Genomic DNA, 27,069 nt, shown 5'->3' with positions numbered 1-27,069 from the left:
TTTTTTAGTGTACAACTCTATGAGTTTTCACAAACATATATAATTGTATAGTCACCACCACATCAAGATAGGGAACCCAAAAAATTCACTCGTGCCCCTTTATAATTTTTATAACCTATAATTTTTCTGTTCCCTGTAATTTTGCTTTTTCCCCTATAATTTCTATTTAAATGGTAAAATCTAGTGTAAGGTCTTCTTTTATTTAGCTAAATGCATTTGAGATTCATCCATGATGCTGCATATCTCAATGGTTCTTTCCTTTTTATTACTGAGGAATGTTTCATTGTTTGGAGGCACCAGCTTGTCTATTAATTCACCAGTTGAAGGACTTCTTGTGTTGTTTCCAGCTTGGGGCCACTATGAATAAATCCACTATAAAACATTTGCATTCCAGTTTTGTATGAACATGAGTTTTTACTTCCTCCTCTAGTGGCATGGTGGGGCTGTAACATAAATGTGTATTAGCTTCGTAAGAAACTGTCCAACTCTTTGCCAAACCTGCTGCACCATTCTGAAGTCCCACCAGCAATGAATGAGAGTTCCTGCTGTTCCGTATCCTTGCCAGCACTTTGTATTGTCTGTTTTAGAGAGAATTTTAGCTAGTCTCCTGGGTGTGCGGTGATATCTCATTGCTGTCATAATGCACATATCTCATGACTAATGATTAATGAATGACGCTGGGCATCTCTCAGCTTGCTTATTTGTCATCTGTGTGTCTTCTTGGCTGAAGTATCTGTTTTAATCTTTTGTTCATTCTTCTTCATTGAACCATTTGTTCTCTTATTATTGAGTCCGAAGAGTTCTTTATATATTCTGGATACAAATCCCTTTAATATGCATATTTTGCAAATATTTTCTCCCTGTCACTTATCTTTTTTCATTTTCCTAACAGTATCTTTTGAAGAGCTTAAGTTCTAAATTTTAATGAAATTCAGCTCATCTGTTATTCTTTTATGGACTGTGCTTATTGGGTGTCCAGGTGAACTAAGGTGTGCTGTGTAGGTCCTGTGAGGTGCATAAAGAGGAATAAGTTAACTCTAGAAACCAGTGATCTCAGGGTGCCTGGGTGGCTCTAGTTGGTTGAACATTCAGTTCTTGGTTTTGGCTCAGATCATGATTTAAGGGTTGTGAGATCAAGCCCCACACTGGGCTCTACACCAAACAAGGAGCCTGCTTGACATTCTCTCTCTCCCTCTCCCTCTGCCTCTTCCCCACTCATGCACACTCTCTCCCTGAAAAAAAAAAAAAACAATCAACAAACTAGTGATCTCTAGAAACCAGCTTTCCATAAGATGAACTTAGGCAACAATAGATGCTAAAGCTGTCGAGTGAATCAGAAGGAAATGAGGAAAACCCTGCTCCCTTAAGCACAGCATTCTGATATCATTTCTCCTACCCCAATTCTAGAAACTCAGGGAGGGGAGCCCAGAGAGAAAATTAGGTGGAGGCAGGGTAGACTAACTGGGTACAATAAATCTGGAGCTCCTGCCCCAGCCCTTCCTCACCTCACTCACCTTCCCCAGGACTGTACCTTCTCGGTGTCCTGTGGAGGGTAATTGTTATCCGGGCCAGCCTTCAGTAGCTTGGCCACGATGAACAGGGCATGAAGTGCTTCCGGTAAGAACAACATGGAGAGAGGCTTCGTCCCCAGAGAGATTGATGGAGTAGGTAAGGTATTTGGAAGGGGTCAAGGGACCTTCCAAACCCAAACATCGTATAAATAGGAGGCTGGCTTCTTCTTCCCATAAAGCAAGCTTGGATAGTGGTGGTTAATGTCAATCAGACACTGGAGGGTGAGGCATTTGGGGCTCCCCAGAGCCATTCCCAGGTCCCTCCGGGTGACTCTTGACCTCTCTACTAGCGTGAGGAAGAATTCAGGTCTGAAGCCATCAGCTTTGACCCTAGACTCCCAGAACTGCTGCTGCATTGTTGTATTGTTGTTTTTGTTGGGGACAGAGGCAAATCCCGGGCATAAGGTTCTAAGGACACAGTCAGGACGTGTGTTTTCAGCATGAGATGTTTGATCCCCTTCTCTCTGCAGCTTTCCTTCCTCCCCTCCTCCTCCTTCACGGGGAATTGACCCATTATTCCCTGGGAGCTCGGAACCAGGGGGCTCATAGTCCTGCACTTCATGAGGCGAATGAGGAGAGCTGAGTGCCCAGACCAGCACCATAGAAGCCAGCGCTGGTGGCAGAGGCAGCCTGGATAGCGTCCCGGCCCGAGGCCTCCCTGGCCTCGCTCACAGCAAGCCCGTCTCACTGGCACCTCACACCCAGAGCACCCGGCGTGTGGTGTCAGGTGATGTGTTGAGTCAGCAGACCCACAGGAGAGTCCTGGTCGGAGTCCCGAGGCAGCCGGCTGCAGCCAGCACCCCGGGGAGGGAATGCCCCCAGCTGGCCACCAGCCACCGCCTGGCCTGCCCGGAGACCCAGCGGGGACCGTCTCCCCGGCTCCCTGCCTCTACGTGCTCTCCCTGCCTTCCTGCACCTGGCGTCTGAGGTAGAGCTTTAGAAACTGTGCTCCTAGGGCCCACATGCCATCGTGCCTGGTAGAACAGTGTGTCTTGCACATCTGGAAATCACCCAAGATCTATCTCAGGGAGGGGACGGTCGCTCAGAGCACCTCCTAGATCACCCCTATCGCCTTGTCACTGGTATTGAGCCCCGAGTGCAGAGGCAGGGGAGGGGATCTGGGGGCACCCTCCAGGTAGAACAGCCCAGAAAACTCGCAGGTGGGGCATCAGGCACAGCTGGAAGGGTCACATGTTGCTAGCAGCCGGGGGGCCGCAGCCTGTGGGAGGGAGGAGCTCTCATCAGGGGTACGGACTAGGTCACATAGCCCAAATTGCAGAAAACATAGGGAAAACTCAAGGTACAGTTTCTGATTTTATTCATTTGTGTGTGTGTGTGTGTGTGTGTGTGTGTGTGTGTGTGTGTGTGTGTATTTTACTGGAGTTCGATTCGCCAACATAGAGCATAATACCCAGTGTTCATCCCGTCAAGTGCCCCCCTCAGTGCCCATCACCCAGTCACCCCATCCCTCCCCTTCCACTACCCCTTGTTCGTTTCCCAGAGTAGGAGTCTCTCATGTTTTGTCACCCTGTCTGATTTTTCCCCGGTTTCTGATTTTAAAAGTCTGCTTGGGAACTTTGGAATGCTGGGGTCCTAGGGAGGTGCACGCTCTGGCTTCTCTCGGTTTGGTTATCAGCACTGATTCTCCACTCCATCTTTAGCCTCCAGGAGTGTCCCTCGGAGGAGACACAGCTCCTTATAGAAGCTGAAACGGTGGGAGTACAGCTTCCCTTTAGGAAATGGAACTATGAAGATATGTTGAGACCCCTTGGATTTCAAATTCTTCAAACCCGGCCTCTGGGGAGTTAGAACTGCCATGAGGTTATTTCAGAAAGAGAGACTGGGTTGTGTATCTGTGTTTCATTTACCAATTTCATCAGATTATTCCAGAGTCCTGGGACCCAAACACATTTGAGAATCTCTTCTCAGTCTCTGAGGAGGTTTCCTCAATAGCTAGAATAATAAACAGATGGGGTGAGTGACTAGGGATTTCAAGAGGAGCTGGAGACAGGGTCCATCCAGGGAGCCACGGAGCCACAGCGCATCCATGTTCCCAGCTCAGAGAGGAGGCCCCAGTCAGAACAGGAGTATTCCAGACACAAGCTCTCTTGGTACAGATCTCTCTCCAAGAGGCATGTTTTTGAAGCCTGGGGGTCTTGACGCCCTCCCTGTAGCCCCATATCGGCAGAGTTCATTCTAAGTGTCCCCTCTGACGTCTTACATCATACCTGCATGTACTAGACAGGCTGGCTTTGCCAGGACAGTTCGCCAAAGGAAGCTGTTATGAGCAGGCATCTTGGACAAATGGAGGTTAGAAAGGCTTATCTGAACCTGCATAGAAAGCTCGTCCTGACCGGGGAGCATCGCTGACAGGGCAGGGCACTGGGTGGGGGGCTCCCACCCAGATATCTTCCAGCCCCACCTGTGGCCAGTGCCAGATAGCCTTTGCCCTGCCGCCCAGGCACCTGAGAGAGTAGGAAAGGCCTTGGATCTCTTACTGAATTAGTGTCCTTCCCTTGTGTTCTGGAGATGGCGGTCACCATACTGACCCAGGAAGGAACTTAGAGTCGCCTCATTTCCTCCTCTCACAAACCCAGTACTTCCTGGGCAGGGCTTCCCACTACCTGCTCCCCGCTGAACAGCCCACAGGAGGTGGGGGGTGATGGCTGGTGGACATGGGAGGAGGAGCCTGAGTGCAGCAGTGTGGACCGCAAGAGTGCCCTTTGCGTCCCACCCTCCTGCCTCTGACTCCCAGCACCTGCTGGTCTCCTCTGTGAACACATGCTCCTTCCTCTTACCTACATGGTCCCCTCCCCGAGCCACCATGGTTGTGAAGCCGGTGTCTGAAACCTTTCATAGCACCTGATGAAGGTGTCGTGCACAGACCCGGCTGTGCAAGGCCCGGCTTCTGACCTAGCTGTCACCCCTGGACTTGACACTTCATTCTCAGGGCCTGCACTTCCTCCACCGTAAAATGTCATGGGATGTGTGTCTGTTATGGCCACTCACTGCCAATTCCCCCTGGCTATGATTCTTTTGGTGGGGGCTACCCTGATCCTATCACATTCAGCTGAATTAGTCTCTGCGGTATCAAACACCTGTTGATTCTGTGATTCCACCAAGATTGTCATCAGAAGGGACCAGCATAGCTATTTCCCCTTCATTGATAATCTGTAGCAAGTTGCTTCTCAGAGTCTGTTTTGAAATGGATTATTCTAGAATCTCTTCTTATAAAGCAACTAAGGGCTTTGGATTGTTCTAGAGTCTCTCCCCCTTACAAAACAACTGGGGGCTTTTTTTTTCTCCTCCTTTCCTCGAAGATTGCTTTTTAGCTTCAACATCAAAAGGCACATATGCTGGGACGCCTGGGTGGCTCAGTGGTTGAGTGTCTGTCTTTGGCTCAGGTCGTGATCCCAGGATCCTGGGATCAAGTCCCGCACTGCACTTCCCACAGGGAGCCTGCTTCTCCCTCTGCCTGTGTCTCTGCCTCTCTCTGTGTGTCTCTCATGAATAAATAAATAAAATCTTTAAAAAAAAAAAAAGGTAATATGCTTTTGTGAAGTATCTAGGGTTACATTCTGGGTCCATGAAGCATAATTCAGACCTTGAGATGAACATGAAGAGAGCACAGCTCTTCTAAAGGCCAGGGTAGGCACCAGAGGCTGGGACTACCCTATAGGGACTGATCTAAAGTTAGCCCCTGCCAAATTCCCATTTCCTTCTCTATCTCTGTCTTTCTTTTGTTTTCTTTTCTAGTTTACCTATGCAAATATTGATATGCTTGAGCCTGCTACCTAAGAAAACTAGGTCCAGAATGCTATTGGGTGTACAAAGCCCTGTAAAACAACAGTTTTTTCCTGGATTCCTTCTAGGAGAATAAGAACCTTAGGAAATCTCCTAAAAGAATCTTGTGAGGTTTTTTTAATAGAAAGAATTTTTCACCTACTGAATTATCATAATGCTTTGATTCCCAAATGACTCTAGACAGTCTCCAACATACTTTGAATAGTTTCAACTATTGAAGACTATAAAACAGATTCTTTTTTTTTTTTTTTTTTTTTTTTTTTATTTATGATAGAGAGAGAGAGAGGCAGAGACACAGGCAGAGGGAGAAGCAGGCTCCATGCACCGGGAGCCTGACGTGAGATTCGATCCCGGGTCTCCAGGATCGCGCCCTGGGCCAAAGGCAGGCGCCAAACCGCTGCGCCACCCAGGGATCCCTATAAAACAGATTCTTAAGAGTATAATAGCAAAACTTGCAGCCTAAAACCTTACTTCAAATTGACATATGGATTGAGAGTAAGCTCAAGTACAGCCAAAGCCAGAGCCATTGGCTTATGAAGATATCCAGACCAATCCTGAGACAATGGGTCTAGAAACTTTCCCCACAAAAGAGGGGCTCTGCTGGGGTGGGTGGGATGGGGAGGACCTCAGGAAAGAGTCTTTCAGAAAATGAGTGTGATTCTGGAGCATTTGGAGCAAGGGCTTGAAGGAGCCAGCTGAGAGGAAGGGCCCTGGAGAGAGCTGGCTGGAGGCTGCGTGAACTCGTGGTGACCAGGGATGAGGCATAATTCAGGTTCATCTGCACGAGACTGTGGTTGACTGCAGAGAGAGAGTGATTTTCCTTAGAGACCAGGCAGCGGGCTTGGGTCTCAGAAAGAAGAGAATTCACCCTCTCAAAGAAGAAAGCTGAGAGAGAGGACTGAGGCTCTGGTTCTACATGGTCGCAAGAATGGGAACTAGGTTTACTTTAGAAGCTTCCTACCTATAGAATGAAAAGTCTGCATTCAATTAATGGTTCAAAACCTGTCTGGCCACTGAACCACCTGGGGAGGGGTGCTTTAGAAAACCCAGATTTCCAGGCTCCACCTCAGACCCACTCGATCAGAATATTTAAGATCCGGGAACATGTATTCTTTGAGCTCCCATCTGATCCTAATGCCCAGCTTGGTTTGAGGACCTCTGGCAGTCAACCTCTCAACTTGTAATGCAGACATTTCTGCCCAGTGTTGGGCTAACTCGGTGAGGGTGGAGATCAGGGACTGCCAAGACCAAGGTTTTGAGCAAAACCTTCCCATGGGGAAATGGAGGCAGAAAGTTGGCCAAAGTTCAGTGGAAAAGATATGGGGACTCTTCAGGAATATTCTACACAGAGCCTCCAAGCAGGTGACTGGGCTGGGGCAAACCTAGACCACACACGTACCAGGAATGGTCGGCCAAACCCTCATCATGAGCAATAAGAATGGCTGCTTATGTTTGCACCCATTGCCGCCCCCAGCCTACTGAGGCCAGAGAAGTATGGTTTTATCCCACAAGTAGAGTTGATGCCCCAATAAGTCCAGCTGCCACAAGACGTGATTAGTTCCTTAGAACCTAGAAACCTACCATCAGGGTTCAGACCTCAAGGCCTAGGATTCACAAGGTCTCGGGTTTTAACCCACATTTCCTGATAATGAAGCTTCTTGTTTCTTTGGGCCCAGAGCTACCACTGCCATTGGTGTCTCCCAAGCTCCCCGAGGCTCCTCGAGGGGGACACCCAGGGAGAAGAGATAGGAAGATTCCCTGTCCTTCCTGAGTTCCCGCCTCATGCAGGTCCCACCTCGGGCAGGTGCCACCTCTAGTAGGTCCCACCTTGGGTAGGTCCCACCTCAGGCAGGTCCTACCTCAGGTGGTTCAGGACATAAAATAAAGGGGATCACTGGGGGGGGGGCAGTACAGGGAGGAGCCAAAGATAACTAGACCAGAGGGAAAGCCAAGAGGCAAAAGGTTGAAAAGCCAAGAGGCAAAAGGTAGAGAAAAGCCATCCCAAGCAAAGCAAGTGGCAGACGGGCTTTTTCTCCTGCCACACCAGGCCTAGCACGGGCACACATGAGTCATTCTGCTGGTATTTACGGGGCTTTCTGGCCCTTTGTGGCATGGCTCTTTAGCACCAGGGACTCCTGCCTCTCCCCACCTATGCCACCATGGCCCCCAACCTGTGACCCTTGAGCAAACCTCCCATACAGTTTAAATTGAATATTTGCTCTTCTCTTAGGACAGCAAGGACATTTAAGATCAGAAACAACTTGAATTTTCTCCTCTTTCTTGTTATTTCAGACCATATGCATGTGCTGCCCAAGGGCGGGGGGGCAGGGGAAGCGCAGGCCATGTGCACTCCACACAGCCATCTGGTCTACCTGGTTTATTTATTTATTTATTTATTTATTTATTTATTTAATTTTATTTATTTATTTTTTTAATTTTACCAGTGAAAGGTTTGAGTCGCTCAAGGGCTGTAGCTAGTTAGCAGTGAAACTAGGCCTAGAACTTGAAACTTCTGAATTCCAGGTGTCTACCTGCCATACCACATTGCAGACCTTCTGCAGACCTCTGCTCGCTGCCTTCCAGCAGCACCCCTCTTCTCTCCCCTCCCCAGTCCCTCCAGACGCAACTTATGCCAGTCTGGCCTGGCCTTGTGAAGTCACCAGCTCATGGCTCCCTGGTGTCTGGAGCCACTTGCCTGGTGTCTTGTGTGGCTGCCAGAAGCCGTTTTTGTTCGCTCACTGTGCCTATTCACTTGTCCTGGCTGCTGCCCCAGGAGAATCAAAGGCATTGTTCGCTCTCCGAGGCTGACAGCAGTCCTAAACAAAGTCCTTAAGAAGCAGAAGAAGGAGGGAAAGCCTTCTCAGAAGAACAGAATGGGGGAAACCTGTCTGCTCTGGGTACTATTGCCACAGTCCAGTTGTGTCTAGGCCTTTCGGAAAGTCACCTTAGTTGGGGGCAGATTTGTTTTCTTTTCCAAAGTGCAGTCCCAGCCCTTCCCTGGTGTCCCTACAGAGCTTTCTCACCCCTTCTCTGAGCTCCTCCTGCGGCCATGGTACACACGCTTACCTCCCCAGGCTCGCTGCGTGGTATGGCTACTTTGGGGTGGGGTGCTGTCTTTGTCTCACTTTCCCCAAACAGACTGAGGGGTGGGATTCATGGGATTCATCAGAGCATGGCCCCCTCCTCCACGCCTGCACATGCTCAGCCCCCGGCAGCTGGCTGAGCAGACCATGGTCTTCCTGAAAGATTGCAGTCTGGCACTTTGCCCTGTGATGAGGAAATAAATTGGTCTGGTTCAAAGTAATGGGGACTACAGCAGCACTGCCCCATTCTCCACTTTACTGATGAATTGTGACACCGATATTCAAAGGAGGAAAAAACTTAGGGCTGTCACTCTTACCCACCTCACTTTCTTTCATAAGATATCCCCCCTTCTTGGGGTGCCTGGGTGGCTCAGTGATGGAGCGTCTGCCTTCAGCTCAGGGAGTAATCTCAGGTCCTGGGATCGAGTCCTGCATTGGGCTCCCCGCAGGAAGCCTGCTTCTTCTTCTGCCTGTGTCTCTGCCTCTCTCTCTGTGCCTCTCATGAATAAATAAATAAATAAATAAAATCTTAAAAAAAAAATCCCCCCTTTCCCTGGTAAAGCAGCATCAATGCAAAAAAAATTCTCTCCACTGAGCACGTCTCCCCTCTTGCTGACTGGCAAGGAAGCCCACCCCATGAGAGGAAGCCCACAGAGCCCCAAGCCCACCCTCTCCTGTACCCCATTCCCTCTGCCCACCCTCAACTTCCTTTCTGCATCCTGTGCTTTCCAAGTTCTCCTGCCTGCTGGCCTGGGAAACCCCACTTTCTGGGAGAGTCATTCATACCCCCAAAATGTTGTTTTAAGTCTTTGTGCTCTCTCTCTCTTGGCAATAACCCTGTTTGATCCTGGCAAAGGGGTTTAGGATTTGGAGTCAGGATGCTGGTTACAGGGGTGCCCTCTGCCATTGTTTACTCACTAAAGAGACAAGCAGCTTCTCTGGTCACTGGTTTTACCCTCTATAATGTGGGAAGATAAAGCTGCCCCCCAGGGTGTGGCTTCAGGGGACAAATGGGGCGAGAGTGTGTAGGAGCACTTTGTAAACAGTGAGGCAATATGCAAAAAAGATGGTACTGTTGCAAGGCTCTACCCCCCTTAAAGATGGTATTGGTGAAAAGAGGGGCATATTTTTGGTCCTTGGAAGGTTCTTTCCCTTTACCTTATACTACACATATTACCAATCCTCACATCATGCCCCACCCCCCTCAGTTGAGTCCAGAGCATCATCCTGTTTTCCCCAGAAAGACCCCCCTCCACTCTGGGAAGGGGGCAGAGAGGAGGCAGGAGGGCCAGGTGGGAAGATGGAAGCATCTTTGGAGCTTGGAAAGAGTTCACTGAAAGCAGCTTTCCTGGACATGTGGGGAATCATGCTGTTCCCCTAGAAGCCAGTTGTTCCCCCCAGCACACGGGAAGCCTGCTCATCTTCTCCTCGCCCCAGACAGTCCAGCAAGGTCGTGTCCAGGGCTGTGTGTGTCCTGCATCATCCTTCTCCCCTCAGTCAGGACCATCCCAGGACTCGCATGGGAATGGGCCACAGAGGATGAGCCACAGGAGAAGCAGAGCGTGTGCTTCAAGAGTTCTCTCGGGGGGCTTGGTCCTGTTCTCTTCAATTATTCACTTAGGAATGAACATTCTATACCCAAAGAGCTTGCAGGGAGCTCCAGCAGCTGTGAATGTCCCTCACAGAACGGCAAATCCCGGAATGTTGTGAATGCGGCAGCCTGTCGTGGGGGGAGAGAGAGACAGACAGACAGACAGACCAGGCCCTGCCCTCCAAGCGCCTCCATCCAGGTGGAGAGACAGGGCTCCTCAGAGCCGGGGTAGGGTGGCCGGGGTCAGGCCAAGAAGCGGGAGGCCCTCACAGATGGTGTTAGCCGGCCTCCTGGCTCAAAAGCAGAACAGCGGCTGAAGAAGGTAATTTTCTGAATTGATATAAAAGCTGCGGAACAGGAAAGGGCATACAATGACAGTTGTCCCTGGCGGTTCCTGTCTCCAGGTGGTTCCTCCACCTCCTTCCTGAGATGCTCTGGGCTACATATCTACATTCTTAAGCCCGTTTCTGAGACTATGAATGCTATCATCCCGTACACATGGCTCTGGGGGCTGCCTTTCCACTTCCCTCTGGGTCTCAGAGGTGAGAAGGAAGAGCAAGCTTGTTGTGCCCGTCAGGGAGCCAGGGCTGTCTGTGTGGCCACGCCATCACCGTCACGCTAGCTCCGTCCTGTCCGTGAGTGTCAGTGTTTGTTAGGATCACCACTGTGATTAATGACCCCACGCACTGGCCCTTTAGCAACTACACGTCGCTGTCTATGGAAGGATATCCCAGAAGCAGATTGTTGGGTCAAGGAACGAATGCATTTGTAGTTTCGATCCGTGTGGCCAGAATGCCCCCACAAAGGTACATCCCCTGTCCCAGATTCTGAAAACTCTGTAGGTATTATTTGGGCCAGAGTCTGAGCTGAGTCTGGGGGTAGTCACAGGTGAGATGGAGGGGATGGTTTGGGTTGTGCCCTGTGTTTGGACAGACATGGATGCCTCAGCACCATGGGGTACTAGACATCACTGGAGGCTCCTCCTTCACATGGAGAACAAGACTCCCATGGGCTTTTCCCAAGGGGCTGTTAGAAGCTGCTCAGTGGTACAAGCTTTGAGTCCAGATGTGCCCCCTGCCCACCGATCCCACTCTGTTTCACCCACATGCTGGGTCTCCAGCACCCACCCTTGGACAGCACCCAGGTGGCCTCTGCATCCAATGTCGTGCCCAAGATTGCGAATCCGAGAAACCACCAAGGAGCCGACACCGATGCAAACACATGAGGGTTTATTTACAAGCTCGAGATTGGGTCCAAGTATACTCCATACAGCAGAGCAGGGACTTGGACCCCGAAGTGGGTTATAGCTGGGTTTTTTATGGGCTGGTCTAGGAGATTTTCAGAAGGGGTGGAGGGATTTTTTTTTTTTTTCATTCCAATATGGGGGAAAGGGTGGGGGAGTTTCTTAAGATCTGATATGGGATTCTCTACTGAGGGCAATTCTGAGCTTTATTGTCTTTCCGATATGGGATTCCCTGCCTAGGACAATCTTCAGGTTTTCCTGTAAAGTTCAGCTCTTATTCCCAGGGTCCTAAGATGGCTATACTTGTGCTAATGCTAAACTTGAGGTGAAATGGCCTTAATTTTTCTCGGCCTCCACACCAGTGATTGGGGTGAGCATTGGGAGCACAGAACATAAAACTCCCTGTTTGACTGTGACGTGAGAACTAGCCTGTCCTGGGCCACTCGGTGAGGAACCAGGCTAGTGGGCCAGCTGAGGACTCCTGCTGGAAGAACCACGGAAGGACGTGTCACCACCCCTGGGGGCCTGACCTCCACGGGGTGCCAGGCTCCACAAACAGAGTAGCACAAGAGCTTCCCTCTTCTCCCCAGCAGAGTCCTCTGAAGGGCCCAGGCACACCCCCACAGATCCTTGGCAGGCATCCTCATTCCTCACCTCTCTGTGGGCATCACTGGGGAGCACTGAAGCCATGACACAGAAGGACCCAGACTTGGGCCAGGGGGCTCCTCTGTCACCTTGCCTGCTGGACCACCCTTCCCCTCCCCACCTTTCCCCAAACAGCTGGAAAGCACCAGAGCTCCTGCTCTTGATCCTCCCTCTCCTTCCTCTCCCTTCCCCAAGCCCCACCTCAAAACAGGCTTTGCTTCTCAGGACGTTTAGGGGAAAACTTCTGTTTGTAAAAGAGTCTGGGACTTTCCTGTTGGAGGTCTTTGGTATATTAAGTTTTGAGACCTAGAAAACCACGGGTGATAGAGCCTTCTGTCTCCTGCTTTCACCTAGACCTGCCTCCCAGAGGTCAGCCCGGGGCCTGGAGCAGGGCTTCCCTCTTGGGATGGCTTCATGGGACAAGGGGTTTCCTAGAAGATGACCCTCCTTCCTTGATTGGTTCCTTCCAAAATTACCGCCAGGGAAATATGTACACCCCCCACCACCACCACCACCACCACCACCAATCTCTCTCTCTGGACTCGGGGAAGGAGAAAAGATGCCAACAGAGCTTGAGCCTTACACCCTCCCAGGCTCCCTTCTCTCACCTTGCCTATTGGGTGGCGAGTATCTTCCAGGCACCTGCCCCTCTCACCAGGGCAGCAAGGGCTGCTTGTGGGGACCTAAGAGGCCAACCAGAACCCCTGCCGCAAAGACGGATGGTGGATTTTGTTGGGGACAGGAGACTTAACGTACTTTCACATTTGGTTTCAGTGTTAAATATCGTGTTGTTACCTGGTAATATGTTGTGTGGATGAAATGTGCTCACAAGTCCAGGGGAGGACTCTCAGGGCCATAGAGTCAGGAGAAAAGGGTTGGTTGAATTGACTCCCCAGAGGAGTCTCCTGGGGAGCATTCCCTTACTAGGGAGTGAAGATGGAAGCAGAGAAGGGGACACACATGTGTACAGGGACTGAGGACTGTGAGGAAAGGGGTCTGGGACAGAGTAGCAAGCAGAGGAGATCCAGGCTTACAGCTCTGTAGGCTGACGTGTCTTTTTCTAGGTCAGAAGTAGCAAGTAGCAAGTAGCAAGTAGGTAGCCCTTGGTACTGACAATTTTGCTTTGACTTGCATGGTTTAAAAAATTTAAATAGCAAATTGAAAATAAAAATTTTACTTAATTAGCTATAAATGTGAGACACCAGACCCAAATCCGGTTTCTGCTTCTCTTGGAAAACAAATCAATATCCGTCAACTTGACTATATGAGTTTGCTAGAGCTGCCATAACAAAGTACCTCACACTGGGTCGCATAAAACAGTGGAAGTTTATTCCCTCACAGTTAAGAGGCTGGAGGTCTGAAACCAGGGTGTCAGGTAGGCTGTCCTCTGTCTGAGACCCAGGAAAGCATCCTTCCTTACCACTAGCTTTTGATGGTCACCAGCTGCACCTGGCACTCCTTGACCTGTTGATACATCATTTCAGTCTCTGGCTCCTGTGACCTGGCTTCTGCTCTGGGTGCATATTTGTCTCTATGTCCTCTCCTCCTCTAAGGACGCTAGTCACGTTGGGTTAAGAGCCAAGCCTACTCCAATGTGACCTCATTTAACATGATGATGTCTGCAAAGACCCTATTTCCAAATCTTCATGGGTGCCAGGGGTTAAGACTTCAATGTAGCTATTTGGGGGATGCTATGCATAGATAATAGATAGATAGATAGATAGATAGATAGATAGATAGATAGATAGATATAGATATAGATAGATAGAGATAGAGATAGAGATAGAGATAGATAAACTTGTCCCCAACATTTAAAATTTAATAATTCAGATTCTTGCCATTTGAGATGTTTGGTACTAAGCAATGGAAGGAGCACTCTTTGCCCTCCTCTACCTCAGCCAGACTTCTAACAGCACTTTCTGATTTCCTCCTCAGCTTCGGGTCTCTCATCCTCTCCATCGACACCCACCCAGGTGACCAAGCAGCACACCTTTCCTCTCGAATCCTACAAGCATGAGCCTGAGCGACTGGAAAATCGCATCTATGCCTCCTCTTCCCCTCCGGACACAGGCCAGAGGTATTGCCCGTCCTCCTTCCAGAGCGCAGCCAGGCCTCCATCGGCATCGCCCACACACTATGCTTCCCCCAGAACCGTAAGTCTGGCCTTCTCCTGCGGGCCGGGCCTCCAGGCGTCAGGAGGGAGGGCAGAGTCTGAGGCCAAAGCCAAGGTCGTGCACCCCTGACACATTTGGTACATTTTATCATGAATCACAGGCTGAGAAAGAGATGTGGAGGGCGCAGGAAGCAAAGGGAAACTAAACAGAAACTGGGAATGTTGGAACCTGGCCAGGAAGTGTTGGTTGCCTCAGCCTCTTTAAAAAGTCAGTCGTCAAAAGCTTTATTTGAATTTATCTTGATTGGGATACTAGAGGAAAAAGAGGTAAAGCAAAAAGAGTTTTTAAATTGAAGTTTTATTTTAGACTTTTAAGATTTCACGTTTTGACACCATGTGCGTTAGGAAGCGCGCCCAAGGAGGTGAGGCTTCAGAGCAGAGTGGTGCGGGTAGCCAGGCATCTCCACCCCTGCATAGGGGAAGGGTCCACGGGCACTTATGAAGGAAGCTGGCTGAGCCGCAGGGCTTGTGCGCTCAGCATCAGCACGGTGGGCCCGGAGCATGGACATGCTCTCCGTCCGTGCCAGGCTCCTCTGAGGAACGTGCGAGCAGGGATAGAAGAACCATGTCCCTGAAGTCCATCTATGTGGATGGAACTATTGGATTCAGTTGCTGTAGTCGTTCCCTGGGGCTGCTGGACAAAAGTGGCATGAAATGAACAGGGGGTGGGGTGCTTACAAGAACCAGAAGCTGTTGCCTCATAGCTCCAGAGGCTGGAGATCTGAAGTCCTGGTTTGGGCAGGACTGTGCTCCCTGCAGAGTCTCTGGGGAGGAGGACCCTTCCTTGGCTCTTCCAGCTTCTGGGAGCCCTGGGTGTACCTTGGCTTGTGGTAGCATCACACCAGTCTCTGTCCTCACGTGGCTGTGGATCCTGTGTTTCTGGGTGTGTGGCCAGATTTTCCTCTTCTCATAATGATACCACTCATATCAGATTAGGACCCATCCTACTCCAATAGGACTTTGTCTTCACTTGATCACACCCACAAAGACCTCGCTTCCAAGCAGGGTCACATTCACAACCATCAGAGGCTGAGATTTCACCATAGCTTTTTGGAAGACAGTATCCAGCCATAAGAGTCATTATCTTTGGAGGGAAAGATGTGTTTGTCATGCAGAAAACATGCCATCACCATTCTCCGTGCTCCCTTGGTGATTACTTTGTGAGATGTATGTTTTGCAGAGTGTTGTTTTAGATGCCAAGAAGTCAGATGCAAGCTCTTGTTTCTACCTTCTGGGGATTCCAGTCTTACTGGGAACAGAATAACATTCAGATGAAACAATTAAGTAAAAGCAGAAAGAAGGCTGGGTGGGGAGTGGAGAGTGAGCAGGTAGTCCACACTAGAGGAGTAGGGAAGGGAAACACTGGTCTCGTGAGGGCCGTGATGGCCCCACTGCTGCAGTGCCCGGGGAGCTGAGCCTTGCATAAGTGGTAGGGTTTGAATGAAGGAAGAGGTGAAGGGAGAGCCTTCCAGAGAAGAAAACTAGCCATGACTTGGGTAGGAATGAGGTGACATGCAGCATGGAGAAGGAGGAGGGCCGTGGGCACCTCTGAGGGTCAGAAACCCAGCGTCAGACTAGGAAGTGGGCTGGAAACAGGATGGCAAGGAAGCAGAGGAAGAGTCCAGATGAGGAGCAGCTTGACCCTGGAGAGCTCTGGGCCTCGGAGGAGGGTCATCCGTGTTCTTGGATGGGAATGAGAAAAGATCTAGAAAGGCTCTCCTGTGCATCCAACAAGGGGAGACTTGGTTATAGAGATAATGGAACAAAAAGAATCCAAAAAGGGAATGGTGAGGCAACCCAGATTGTCAAAAGCAGGAAGCCACTACACCTCTAGGCCTAAAGGAGCAATGAGAGGCAGTGGTGTGACTGGAGCCCACCCAATGGGAGTAGAACCCTGTGGGTCTGCCTGGCAGGAGTAGGAGCCACAGAGGAGAAGCAGCCACTGGCCAGAGATGCCCCCTCTGAGGCTGAGGGCTAGAAATCCTGGCATCTCTGCCTCTCCCTCCCTCCAGCCTTGTGCCAAACCTACCAGAGGCCTGTGGGCTAGGAGATCGGGGGCAGAAGGAGCCCGTGGGGACCATGAGCAGCGGGGAGGGCCAGCAGAGAGGCTTCTGAGGGTAAAGGAGACATAAACGTCTCAAAATATTGGCTTTTTCTCATTGATTAGTGATACTGGATAGAATAACCCCATTCAGGAAGAGACACCGATTTGAAGAGAGAGCAGCTATTTGCGGTTTAGGTCACTGGAAGTGATGGTGACAGCCATAAGGGTTGTCTGTGATTGTAGAAGTTTTGTGCTTGCCTTACAGAATTTAAATAAGAGAGAATCCAGAGAGCACTCTCAGTCCAATGTCAATTTTTTCATGTGCCATTGACTGGGAAGTGGTGTTCTGAGCTGTGTAAGCTTCACACCACTAAGAAGCCCATGGCTGAGGCCAACAAGCCTGAGTCCTTCCAGGATGTCAAAGGTGGTTCTGGGGCCAGCATGGAAGTGTCCTCAGCAGTATCCCATACTCAGCGATGGACACGCCACATGTCCTCATCAGGGCCTGCAATTCCATGCTTACGGCCAGCATTTCAGCAACAATCCAGATGTCCTGAGTGGAGAATCAAGGTGTGGGTATTCCATACAATGGGATCTTTCCCAGCCTTAAAAAGGAAGGAAGTCCTGACACCTGCTACAGCATGGATGATCCTTGGGGACATTATGCTGAGTGATAAGCCAGTTGTACAAGCACAAATGCTGTGTGATTCCACATGTCCAAGGCCCCCAGAGTAGTCAGATTCACAGCCACAGAAAATAGAATGGTGGGCGCCAGGGGCTGGATGGGGAGGAATGGGGCATTGTCATTCAATGGGGAAGAGTTTCAGTTTGAAAAGATGAAAAAGTTCTGAAGATGATGGGTGATGCTTGCACAACAGGGTGAATGTACTGGATACCATTGAATCATACACTTCAAAATGGTTAAAATGGTAAAGTTTATATTACGTATATTTCACTCTAATTTTTTTAAAAGGTGACTCAGGCAAGACTACAGTGTTTATATAGTGTGAGCTTCAGAAAGTCAGGGTGATCACCAGAGGCTCCCCACTTATGTTCTGAAATGATACGTTCACAATCAGAAGACACTGGCTCGCTGACATTAGACAGGCCTGATCCCCTGGGTAAGGTTTATCACCAGACTCATCCAGGGGCCCTTGTCATGGGGCCCTGCAGCCATGACTGGGCTGGGTCCTGCTTAGCAACAGGGCTGGTGTTCATTTCAAATTCATACAAAATGTGCTTCTTTGTCATCAGGCTATGTTGATCCTCTTTAAGTTAGGTATTCAGTTCCTTAAGAGCTTGGCTGATTTCATGAATTTGGCTCCCAGCATAATCTTCATTGGAGAGATGTGATTGCTTAAAGACTTCTGTCAGCCTGAAAATATTCAGATATAATTTGTTTCTGCCCTTTGGAACAAAAAGAGACTTTCTATAAACATTGACTCTGAAGATCACTTTTATAAAATGTGTGTTCATGAATTTTATTCTAAAATTGGAATGAGGGTAGGGTAATTAGTTAGTCTGTGGTAGAAAGTATTTATTTTATCATTTATTTACTCAGCAAATACTTACTAAGCAACTGCTATGTGCCAGAAACTGTGTTTGGAAAGGGTGAGCAGGTGACAAATGTGTGAGGAAGGGACATGTTTGTCCTTTTCACGACTTGATTAACAGCACATTATATATTGGAGGGCTTCAAGAAATAGCTAATAACTGGTTGAACAAAGAAGGGAGATTCATCTATCTGGGGGATGCAGGTGGGTAAATAATTACAACAGAGTTTGCTAGAACCTGTGTAGTTATCATGGGAGAAAACACCCAGTCCAGTCTGAGTGAGTGGAAGAGCCAATCCCAGAGGAAGGAAGTGGACTTTTCTTCAGCTGAGAGCAATAATCAGCTTTGCATTTTAGGATGCTCTGTCTGGGTACATGTGGAAACTAGATTGGATTCAAGTAGGACAGGAATTCAGACATGACACAGCATGAAATTATCTCAGCCTGGTGGCAGCTAACAGTAGAACAAAGTGGACCAGTGTTAAGAAGTAAAGACCTATTCAAGAGGTTGAATTAAAGGAATTGGAATGCTCTGATTGAATGGTTGAGGGGGAAAGAGAAGAATCAAGGGTGATTTCAGAAGTCTTGCCTCAGGAAACTAGATGAATGGTAGTTGCACTCACTTGGATAGGGAACAAGGGAGGAAGAGGAGCAGGCTATGTATGTGTGCATGTGTGTGAGCACATGTGGGGCATGTGTGTGTGCGTATGTGTGTTCGGGTGGTGGTGGTATAAAAAGGTGCCCATGGAACATTTCAAGAGGAGGTATCCAAAGGGCAATTGGGTATGTGCATCTGGAGCTAGAAATTAAGACTGAAAATCATCAGAATAAATGGTAATTTATGCCATGATCGTAGATGAAATAATCCAGAAAAATATCTGGTAGGTGAGAAGAGAGCCAGAAAAACATGGACATTTAAGGCACAAACAAAAGAAAAGGATTCTGGATTGCCTTGAGATTAGGTTGGCAACACAGGCAAACACAGTACGACAGAGGCAAAAGGAATGTGCTTCATTGTATTTCACGCCTTTGGAGGGAGTTACCAGTGATGTCAAATACAACAAAATGGCCTGGAATGTGAGGCCTGAGGTCGGCACTGGTGACATTGGCTGGAATACAGTGGTCAAGTACAGAAGCCACGGAATGTGGGCTGAATGGTGAAGAAGTAAAGAAGCAGAGATCTCTAGTGTAGACAACTCAAGAATCCTGACGTGGAGGGGAGGAGATGGGGCAGCCACTGTTGGAATGGAAGTGATGGGAATTCCTATAAATGGGAATAAGTTGAAACTCTTTTTTTTTTTTTTAAGATTTTATTTATTTATTCATGAGAGACACACAGAGAGGCAGATACACAGGCAGAGGGAGAAACAGGCTCCCTACAGGGAGCCTGATGCGAGACTCCAACCCAGGTCTCCAGGGATCACGAACTGCTGAAGGCGGCGCTAAACCGCTGAGCCACCCGGGCTGCCCTAAGTTGAAACTCTAATCGGGACAGGATTAATAAGGAGTAATCAGTAAAAGACCGAAGAGTAAAAGTGAGCCTTACGTTCTGCTCATCAAGGAAATGGGTGCAATTCCTTGGGTGGCAGGAGATTTTTGTCTCGGACAGTGGAAGAATCATGTTCCATGCATTGAAAAACTTGATGTCAAGGTATTCAAGTGATTGGTACTTTTCTGGTTCCCTTTCCATTACAGCCATTCCCGTGATCCTCCCCTTTCTCTTCTAGGGATTTCACTCTTGACCTATGTCTTGGGTCAGAGTCCCCAGAAACAGTCTGAGATGGGGTTTGGGGTGCAAGTTTGTTGCTTTATTACAGAGTGTTCAGAATAAACCTGTAGGTACAAGAGGAGAGAAGAAGGAAGGCGACTTTGTGGTTTGGAATGAGATGTAGCCTCAGCCGACAACAGGGGAGCTCTGGAGTGCAAACTGCACCAGAATTTTCCCTGTCTGGAGGCAAGGAGGCTGGGCTTTTGACCCTCACACCAAACAGCCATTAGCTATGGGATGCCCAGGTGGGGGGAAATGCTGGGATGGCATCCATCCCCCAAGGATGATCCTGTAAGAAGATTGCAGGTTTGAGCCATTCGCAGCAGCCCCTGAGCCAGTGATGGAACCCAAGGCATATGTCATGGCTCAGGGTCTCTTCTTCTCTTCCTGGTTGATTCCTGTATCCAACAGGATTGGGTACCATGCCTGTTCTTCTATTGCCACATAACAAACTCCCCAAAACTTAAGACAGCAGCTGTTTATTCAGCTCACGATGCTGTGGGTCATCAATTTGGGTTGGGCATTCTTCTGGTCTTGGCTGTGCGTACTCACACGTCTGTGGTCACTTACCAGGTTACTTGGCCCAGAGCAGCCTCAGCTGAAATGTCTCACCTCCATTCCATGTGGTCTGTCCTCCCCTGGCAGGCTATCCCAGACTTGTTCTTATGACAGTGGCATGATTCCAAGAGGCATGGGAGTATATGCAAGTCTTATAGAGGCCTTGGCTTAGAACCGGTACACTAACTCCTACCCAAGATAGAATCTGTTTCCCCTCCCCTTGAAGCTAGGCTGGGTTTTTTTGCTTGCTTTGGCCAACAGAATGAAGCAGAAGTGACAAAGTCACATTGCAGAGAGCATGGAGACAGGAAGAGGTGAAGGGTGTGGGCCAATTTTGAGATCTACCTCACGTCTTATCACTTGATTTCAACAGCTGCGTCTGCAGCTGAACACAGCATACTGGAGTCTAGAGGTTCATTTATCTCTATATAAGGAGTCTAATTTAGATGGTTAACTCTTCTGAGAGTAATTCCTTGAAAAAGTGGCTGCTACAGCTTGTGTTTCCTGAGAAGCAGATTCTAGACAGAAATTAATGTGCAGGATGTTCATGAGGAAGCACTCTGGGGATTGATGCCTGAGGGAGGAAATAGGGAGGGAGGAGGGTCTGTGAGAGAAGCCGTGATGCCGTGCTGTCTCCATAAGGTCCTCAACAGACCCTCAGGGAGCATGAAAGCTGGGGTGGTTCCCCAGACTTGTCCCAAGTTGGGGCAGAGGAGCCAGGCCTTTCTATCCTTGCATCAACCAGTCATTAGATGGCAGCTCTCCTGGAACAGGGTTAACCATGGGCAAGGTAACTCTCCTCAGCCAAGGGCAGTGCTGGCCAGAAGTTGAGGGCCATTGCTTGCCAGATTTCCAGTAGCTGAGGGGCAAACCCTTCACTTCTGAAAGGGGATCTGAGTAGTACATCACAGCCTTTTTTTTTTTTTTTTTTTTTTTTTTTTACATCACAGCCTTTAAACATGGACTTATTCTCTATTTTATTTTTTCGATTTACAATCCCAAAATTCTGACAGGTGAAAGTAAAGAGTATCACATTTCTTCTTATGATGTATTTAACATGTAACTAAACTATGATATATTTAACATGTAACTAAATATTTCTTTTTATATATTTAATATGTAATATATTAACTAAATTTAACATATAAACTAAACTAAATAGGATATATTTAACATGTATTTAATATGAAGAAAAGGATTCAGCATGGTTGGTTGGGGATGAATGAAAAAAGGTCTTATTAGGCCCAAGGGGAGAGGAACTAAGGCCCCAGCCAACATCCACCACCAACTCCCCAGTAGCAGGCGTGAGCCACCACGGACATGAAACCTCGAGCCCCACTCAAGTCTTCAGGTGAGACTGCAGCCCCAGCTGATACCAGAGATCCAGGACTACCCATCTGAACTGCTTGTGAATCGCTGACTCACAGAAACCATAAGAAATATTGTCTTATTCTGCTATAGCTGCTATAACAAAATGCCACAAACTAGGGTGCTTAACAGAAATTCATTTCTCAAGGTGCCTGGGTGGTTCAGTTGGTTAAGGATCTGCTTTCAGCCATGTGGGGCTCCCTGCTCAGTGGGGAGTCTGCTTCTCCCTCTCCCTCTGCTGTTCTCCCTGCTGACATTTGCTCGCATTCTTTCTTTCTTATAAATAAATTAAAAGTCCTCAAAAAGAAAAAGGAAGAGGCACGCCTGGGTGGCTTAGTGGTTAAGCTCCTGCCTTCAGCCCAGGGCATGATCCTGGAGTCCTGGGATCGAGTCCCATGTCAGGCTCCCTGCATGGAAGAAAAAAAGGAAGAAAGAAATTCATTTCTCACAGTTCTGGAGGCTAGAAGTCCAGGATCTGGACTTGGGTGCTGTACCCATTCTTCTGTTGCCACATAACAAACCTCACCAAAACTTATGATGGCAGCTGCTTATTTGGCTCACAGTTCTGTCACACTGGGGTCCAAGGGCTTCAGCCTATAAGTCTAGAGGTGGGGGGACACAATTCAGTCTATCACAGATAGTTACTATTATTCTCTTAAGCCACTGAGTTTTGGGTGATTGGTTACATATCAAAAGATAACTTATACTTGTTTTATCATGTATGTGGGGGAGATAATATATAATTAATTGAATTCAATAGATAATAAACTCACAAGGTTGGGATTCTTTTAAACACTGACCAACTTACCACTGAATCAATCTCTGAGATCCCTGGTATTCCCAGTTATGAATATTTGGAAGGAAATCACCAACCAGTCTTTCAAGATCGTTATTTGGAATAATTACCTTTTTTATTTTTTAAGATAGGAAAGCACTTTAAAAGCCTAAAAATACTTTTTTTAAAAAATACTTTTTTTTAAGATTTTATTTCTTTATTCATGAGAGATACAGAGAGAGGCAGAGACACAGGCAGAGGGAGAAGCAGGCTCCCTGTAGGGAGTCTGATGTGGGACTCAATCCCAGGACCCCAGGATCACACCTTGAGCCAAAGGTAGGTGCTCAACCGCTGAGCCACCCAGGTGCCCCCCAAAATCTAAAAATATGTCAAATCACTTGACATTAAGGAATAGATAAGATTTTAATAGGCACTGTTTTGTTTTTATATTCCTGTCTACCATTTTAAATATCAATTTACAAGCTAATTGGTGTTAAAATTATCTGCTCAGAAATGGCAAACTAACAGTTCCATAGTCTGTTACTCACAACAGATTAGATATTTTAAAAATAGTTTGGGAAAATTTCACATTGGGTCAAGGAGTAGGAGCACCAGAGAGAACCGATTCATAACAGGATTGGCTATTGTGAGAGTTGTTGCTTACACAAATGTTGCCAGTGTGTTGAAGAGGCAAGTGGAGAATATCTACTCTCCTAGCTGTCAAAAGAAGGTATTATAATTGGCATCCTTCCTGTGTCCCTGCCCTGGTAGAATCATGACTTGATGAGCAGAGGAAGGCAGAGCCCAAATAAGAGAGATGTACTTGGCTGAGAGCTTAGCCTGTTTTTCTGAGCACTGGCCTGGGTCTTTCGGATTCTTATTTATTCTGTTCCCCAGGGTAGCTGAGCTCCAGGAAAGGATGTTGCATCTTTTTATCCTCAATTTTTCTTTAATTCGTCATATGGCCTACCTCTGTCACCTCCCCAGGGGCCCATGAGGGAAATGACTCGTTCAACTGTTGTTTCATAAGATCCTGTCATGTGCCTGGCAGCATGTTAGGTACTGAGTGTTTGAGGACAGTGGAGATCATTTCTGCCTCAAGAGTCTCAGCAAGAGCAGGTCCCATGGAGCCAGAACCCGAGGCTAGAGCAGCTGAGTGCCTCCACCTCCTCACCCAGGAGCCACAGCCTAACAGATGGGAGATATGCACTCGGCATCATGATGACAGGGATACAAATGTAAATTTCCCACAGTGAGTTATTTTGATGTCTTGGTTGATAAAGCCAACCCCTCTGTTGGTGAAATCAACCATCATGACTGCAGCTACTTTAGGACTCATCTTGAACTTTTCCACCCAAAAGAAGCAACCTTGGATAAGGCAGTGGTTCAAATATTGGCGTCACATGGCATTGGGATGCTCCCTGGAAGTTTTCAGGGTGATCTACAGATAGCACCTCTTCTTGGAGGTGGAAAATGTTGCAATTAGCTTTTCCTTCCCTGGGCTGCTATTGTCAAGGATGTCACCTAACTATGCAACAGGCCTTGACTAACTATATCTCTTGTTAAAGAAACCATCTTGATCACGGCTCTCTCTAAGCTCAGGGCAGAAGCTAGCCTTCCAGGGACCTCTAGGCAAGTGCATGGTGACAAAGGGTCGATGGAGGCAGCTTTGTCATGAAATTTGGAGTAAAGAGGAGCTGTGAGGGAGCTGGGTAGGCAGAGGGCATTTCTCTCAAAGATGGGCATGGCCTGAGCATGTGAATGTGCTGATGGAAGGGGATGTACAGGTTCCCAAGCCTCCCACCTTCTCTACCCACCCCTCTATCCTCCAAAGATACAGGCTTTACAAGAGGATCAATGGAGAGCATCTGAGTAAGCTTCCCAAAGCTGCATTGCTAGCCAACACAGAAGTCAAGTCTTAAACCAAGGAAGCTGATCTCCAAAGCCCATGTTCATGGTATGATTTCATACGGCCTCTAGAGAAGTCCAGGCTTCTCAGCCCACCCATCACACACGGACTCAGCATCTTAGCTCACATATGCCTAATTCAAGAGCTGGCCCTGGGGCCAAACCTGGCCCATCATCTCTTTCTGTACTTAAAGTTTTATTAATACAATAGCCACGCCCATTCATCTATGCGTCGTCTGTAGCTGCTTTCATGCTACAACAGCAGAGGTGAGTAGTTGCAACAGAGACCAGATGGCCACAAAATACAAAATATTTATTATCTAGTCTTTTTTCAGGAAAAAAAAAAAAAACTTGCCAGCTCCTGACTGATCTGTGCCAGAGCCTTCCGTTACTGCATCTCATTAATTAATAGGCCATCCCATGCAAAGTGCCAAGGTGAGACTTGTCCCCAGAAAGGCAAGAGGCCAGCAGTAGAGCCCTGCCCCACTAAAGGCCAGCAGTAGAGCCAGTTCCGTGGGAGAGCAGAAGGGAAGTTAGTCATAGGGCCTGCCCGCCAGAGTCCCAGCAATCAGACCGGCCATCAAGTTGGCGAACTGGCAGGTAATCCTAAAAAGTTAGGACTGAGGGACCTGCCTTCTCCTTATCCTCAGAGCGTTATAATGTCCTACAGTCTGCTACTGGACTGAATTAAGGAGATTTAGGGTAATATAAATTTAAGATGGAAGGACCCTTATTCATCGACCCTTCATCTCCTTGAGGGAGGAAAGGATGCAAATACAAAAAGTCTTTGTTGCCTGCCTTGGCAGCGGGTTAGAGGAATGAGTTGGTTGGCTGTGAGGTTTTTTTTTCCCCCAAAGATTTCATTTATTTATTTGAGAGAGAGAGAGGATAAGCTGGGGAGGAGTAGAGGGGGAGGGAGAGAGAGAATCTCTCAAGCAGACTCCACACTGATTGCAGAGTCTGACACAGGACTACATCTCATGACCTTGAGATCATGACCTTGAAATCATGACCTGAGCCAAAATCAACTGAGCCACCCAGGCACCCCACAGCCCCGCATTTTAATAGAAGGGTTACTCCAGTGGCAGGCAAGAGACTAGAGGAAGCCTCTGGAAGACTAAGCAAGCAGACCAATAAAGAAAGGACAACAGTTGTTCAGGAGACACAACAAAGGGCTGAATTAAGGCCAGAGGAGTGTAGACTAAAAGGTAGGGGTTAATTATGAAGGCATGTAGCAGATAAAATCGGCCAGCCTGGGTAAGACCCAGGTATGCAGTGTGTAGGAGGAGGGCTCGAGGTGATTCTTCTGTTTCTGGCATGAAAGGATGGATGGCAGTGTCCTTGAATTAGGAAGGGAAGTAGATCTCAGAATGAAAGTTAAGCTCCCTTTGGGTCACACTTTCTTTGATTCTTTTGGGACATCAAATAGAGGCCCCCAGGAGCCTGATATGTAAGTCTGGAGGGGAAAAGCAGTGGTTTGAAAAATGATTCTTTTTGTCCCATTTATGTATCATGCATTAAATCAAAGAAATCAAGACTGAACACCCTTACCTACGGAGCTACTGGTGCAGTGAAGAAAGCAAGCATGATTTCATTCTAATGAGGGACACTTCTTGCCAATACAGTTGTATGAAAATGCATTTTGGGGGCCGAACGTTTGATGATGGAAAAATGACTGTATCTGCTCATACATTCTAGAAATTCTAGACGGGCTGGTGTCAATTTGCATTTAGATGGGAATTCCTTCAGCTCAGAACCAGGATTGTCCTCTAACTGACAGCACTTGGAAAAGCATTAACTTTGGCCAGGTGAAGTGTTGTTGGTACAGCAGTGACACAGACCTTAATACCAGTATTAATTGTGTTGCTGAATGACTCCATAGAAATTAGCTGCTGAAATGGTGGAAAAGTTTAGAACAAGCCTCCTCCAGCCTCTCTCTGAAGCTCCAGTGCATAACCTGTTAATGAGTGACTACCTGAATTCCCTAGCGGTGCTTGACTTGCTCCTGGAGGCTGTGTGTTGAACACCATCTTCCCCGCTATTCCCGAGGCTTAGCACAGAACCCCAGAGCACCATCGCGTTGAGTCCTGAGTAAGAAGGAAATCTGCTCATCATGAGGCATTTCAGTAACAACTCTCTAAGGAGCTACACAGAGAAAATTCAGCATGATCCCTACATCTCGGCCAACGACCTCTTCCCACACTGTATCAAAAGCAGATTAAAAGCCCATTGCTTATCGTTATGTTCATTCACAAATTGGTAAGGCTATTCGATTATCTTGGTTTAGTCTGATTAGACCGTTCCATTGACCATCTTTGTGTTTAATTTGAAAAATGAGGTCCATCTGGAGAAGTATTTGATTATCTCTTTTAAAAATAGCGTTCCTCTGGGATGAGGGAGTCCTGGGGATTGCTGGCAGCACAATCATGTGTGTGTACTTAACACGACCGACCCATGTGCTTAAAAATGGTTAAGAATGTAAATTTTTTGTCATTTTCAAAATTAGAAATTTTTAAAATCGTAACACTCCTCTGATTATAAAAACGAAAAGCACAAAGAGAATAAAAACTTTGGGCAGTCCTGCCATGCCAAGACATTTAAATTGTTCCACGTTGTATGTTGTTTGGACTTTGTTGTACCCTTGTTTGCAACCATGGCTGTGGACATGTGACAAACATAAGGTAGTGGCAAGACTGCGCAGCAACCGAGCTTTCCACTCATGTTATAACCAGACCCCGTCTTCAATGTACATAGTTGGGTCGTCAGGAGGATGTCATTTTTAAAGGTGTCCTCTTCATAAAATTTGGTGGTCACACAATATCAAATATTACTTTATTCAAATTATGAAGCTGACCCTTGGGTCTAATCCAGTAAACGAGACATTACAGATAGCCTGGAGGAGAGCATGTTTGACATACCAGAAGCCATTGGACAGAGATTGTCATGATATTTGGATAAAAGATAGTACTATTTCATGAGACTTAC

The 27,069-nt window shown here is 47.7% G+C and overlaps 1 protein-coding gene across 32 annotated transcripts in view; it reads left to right on the top strand.

Annotated features, from left to right (window-relative positions):
* PRKAG2 (protein kinase AMP-activated non-catalytic subunit gamma 2) overlaps positions 1-27,069 on the top strand; it is a 268,436-nt gene that overhangs the window by 157,980 nt on the left and 83,387 nt on the right. For all 32 annotated transcript variants that reach the window (XR_012002508.1, XR_012002515.1, XR_012002511.1 and 29 more), the window contains one exon: positions 13,873-14,090. Coding sequence is in view for 25 of the 32 variants with exons in the window: in XM_072763173.1 (XP_072619274.1) it covers positions 13,873-14,090 (218 nt within the window). In the remaining 7 variants the exon portion in view is untranslated. The remainder of the gene's footprint in view (positions 1-13,872; positions 14,091-27,069) is intronic.

The sequence above is a fragment of the Vulpes vulpes genome, chromosome 7 (genome assembly GCF_048418805.1).
Source record: "Vulpes vulpes isolate BD-2025 chromosome 7, VulVul3, whole genome shotgun sequence".
Taxonomy (NCBI): domain Eukaryota; kingdom Metazoa; phylum Chordata; class Mammalia; order Carnivora; family Canidae; genus Vulpes; species Vulpes vulpes.
This window is presented reverse-complemented; position numbering and strand designations above follow the sequence as displayed.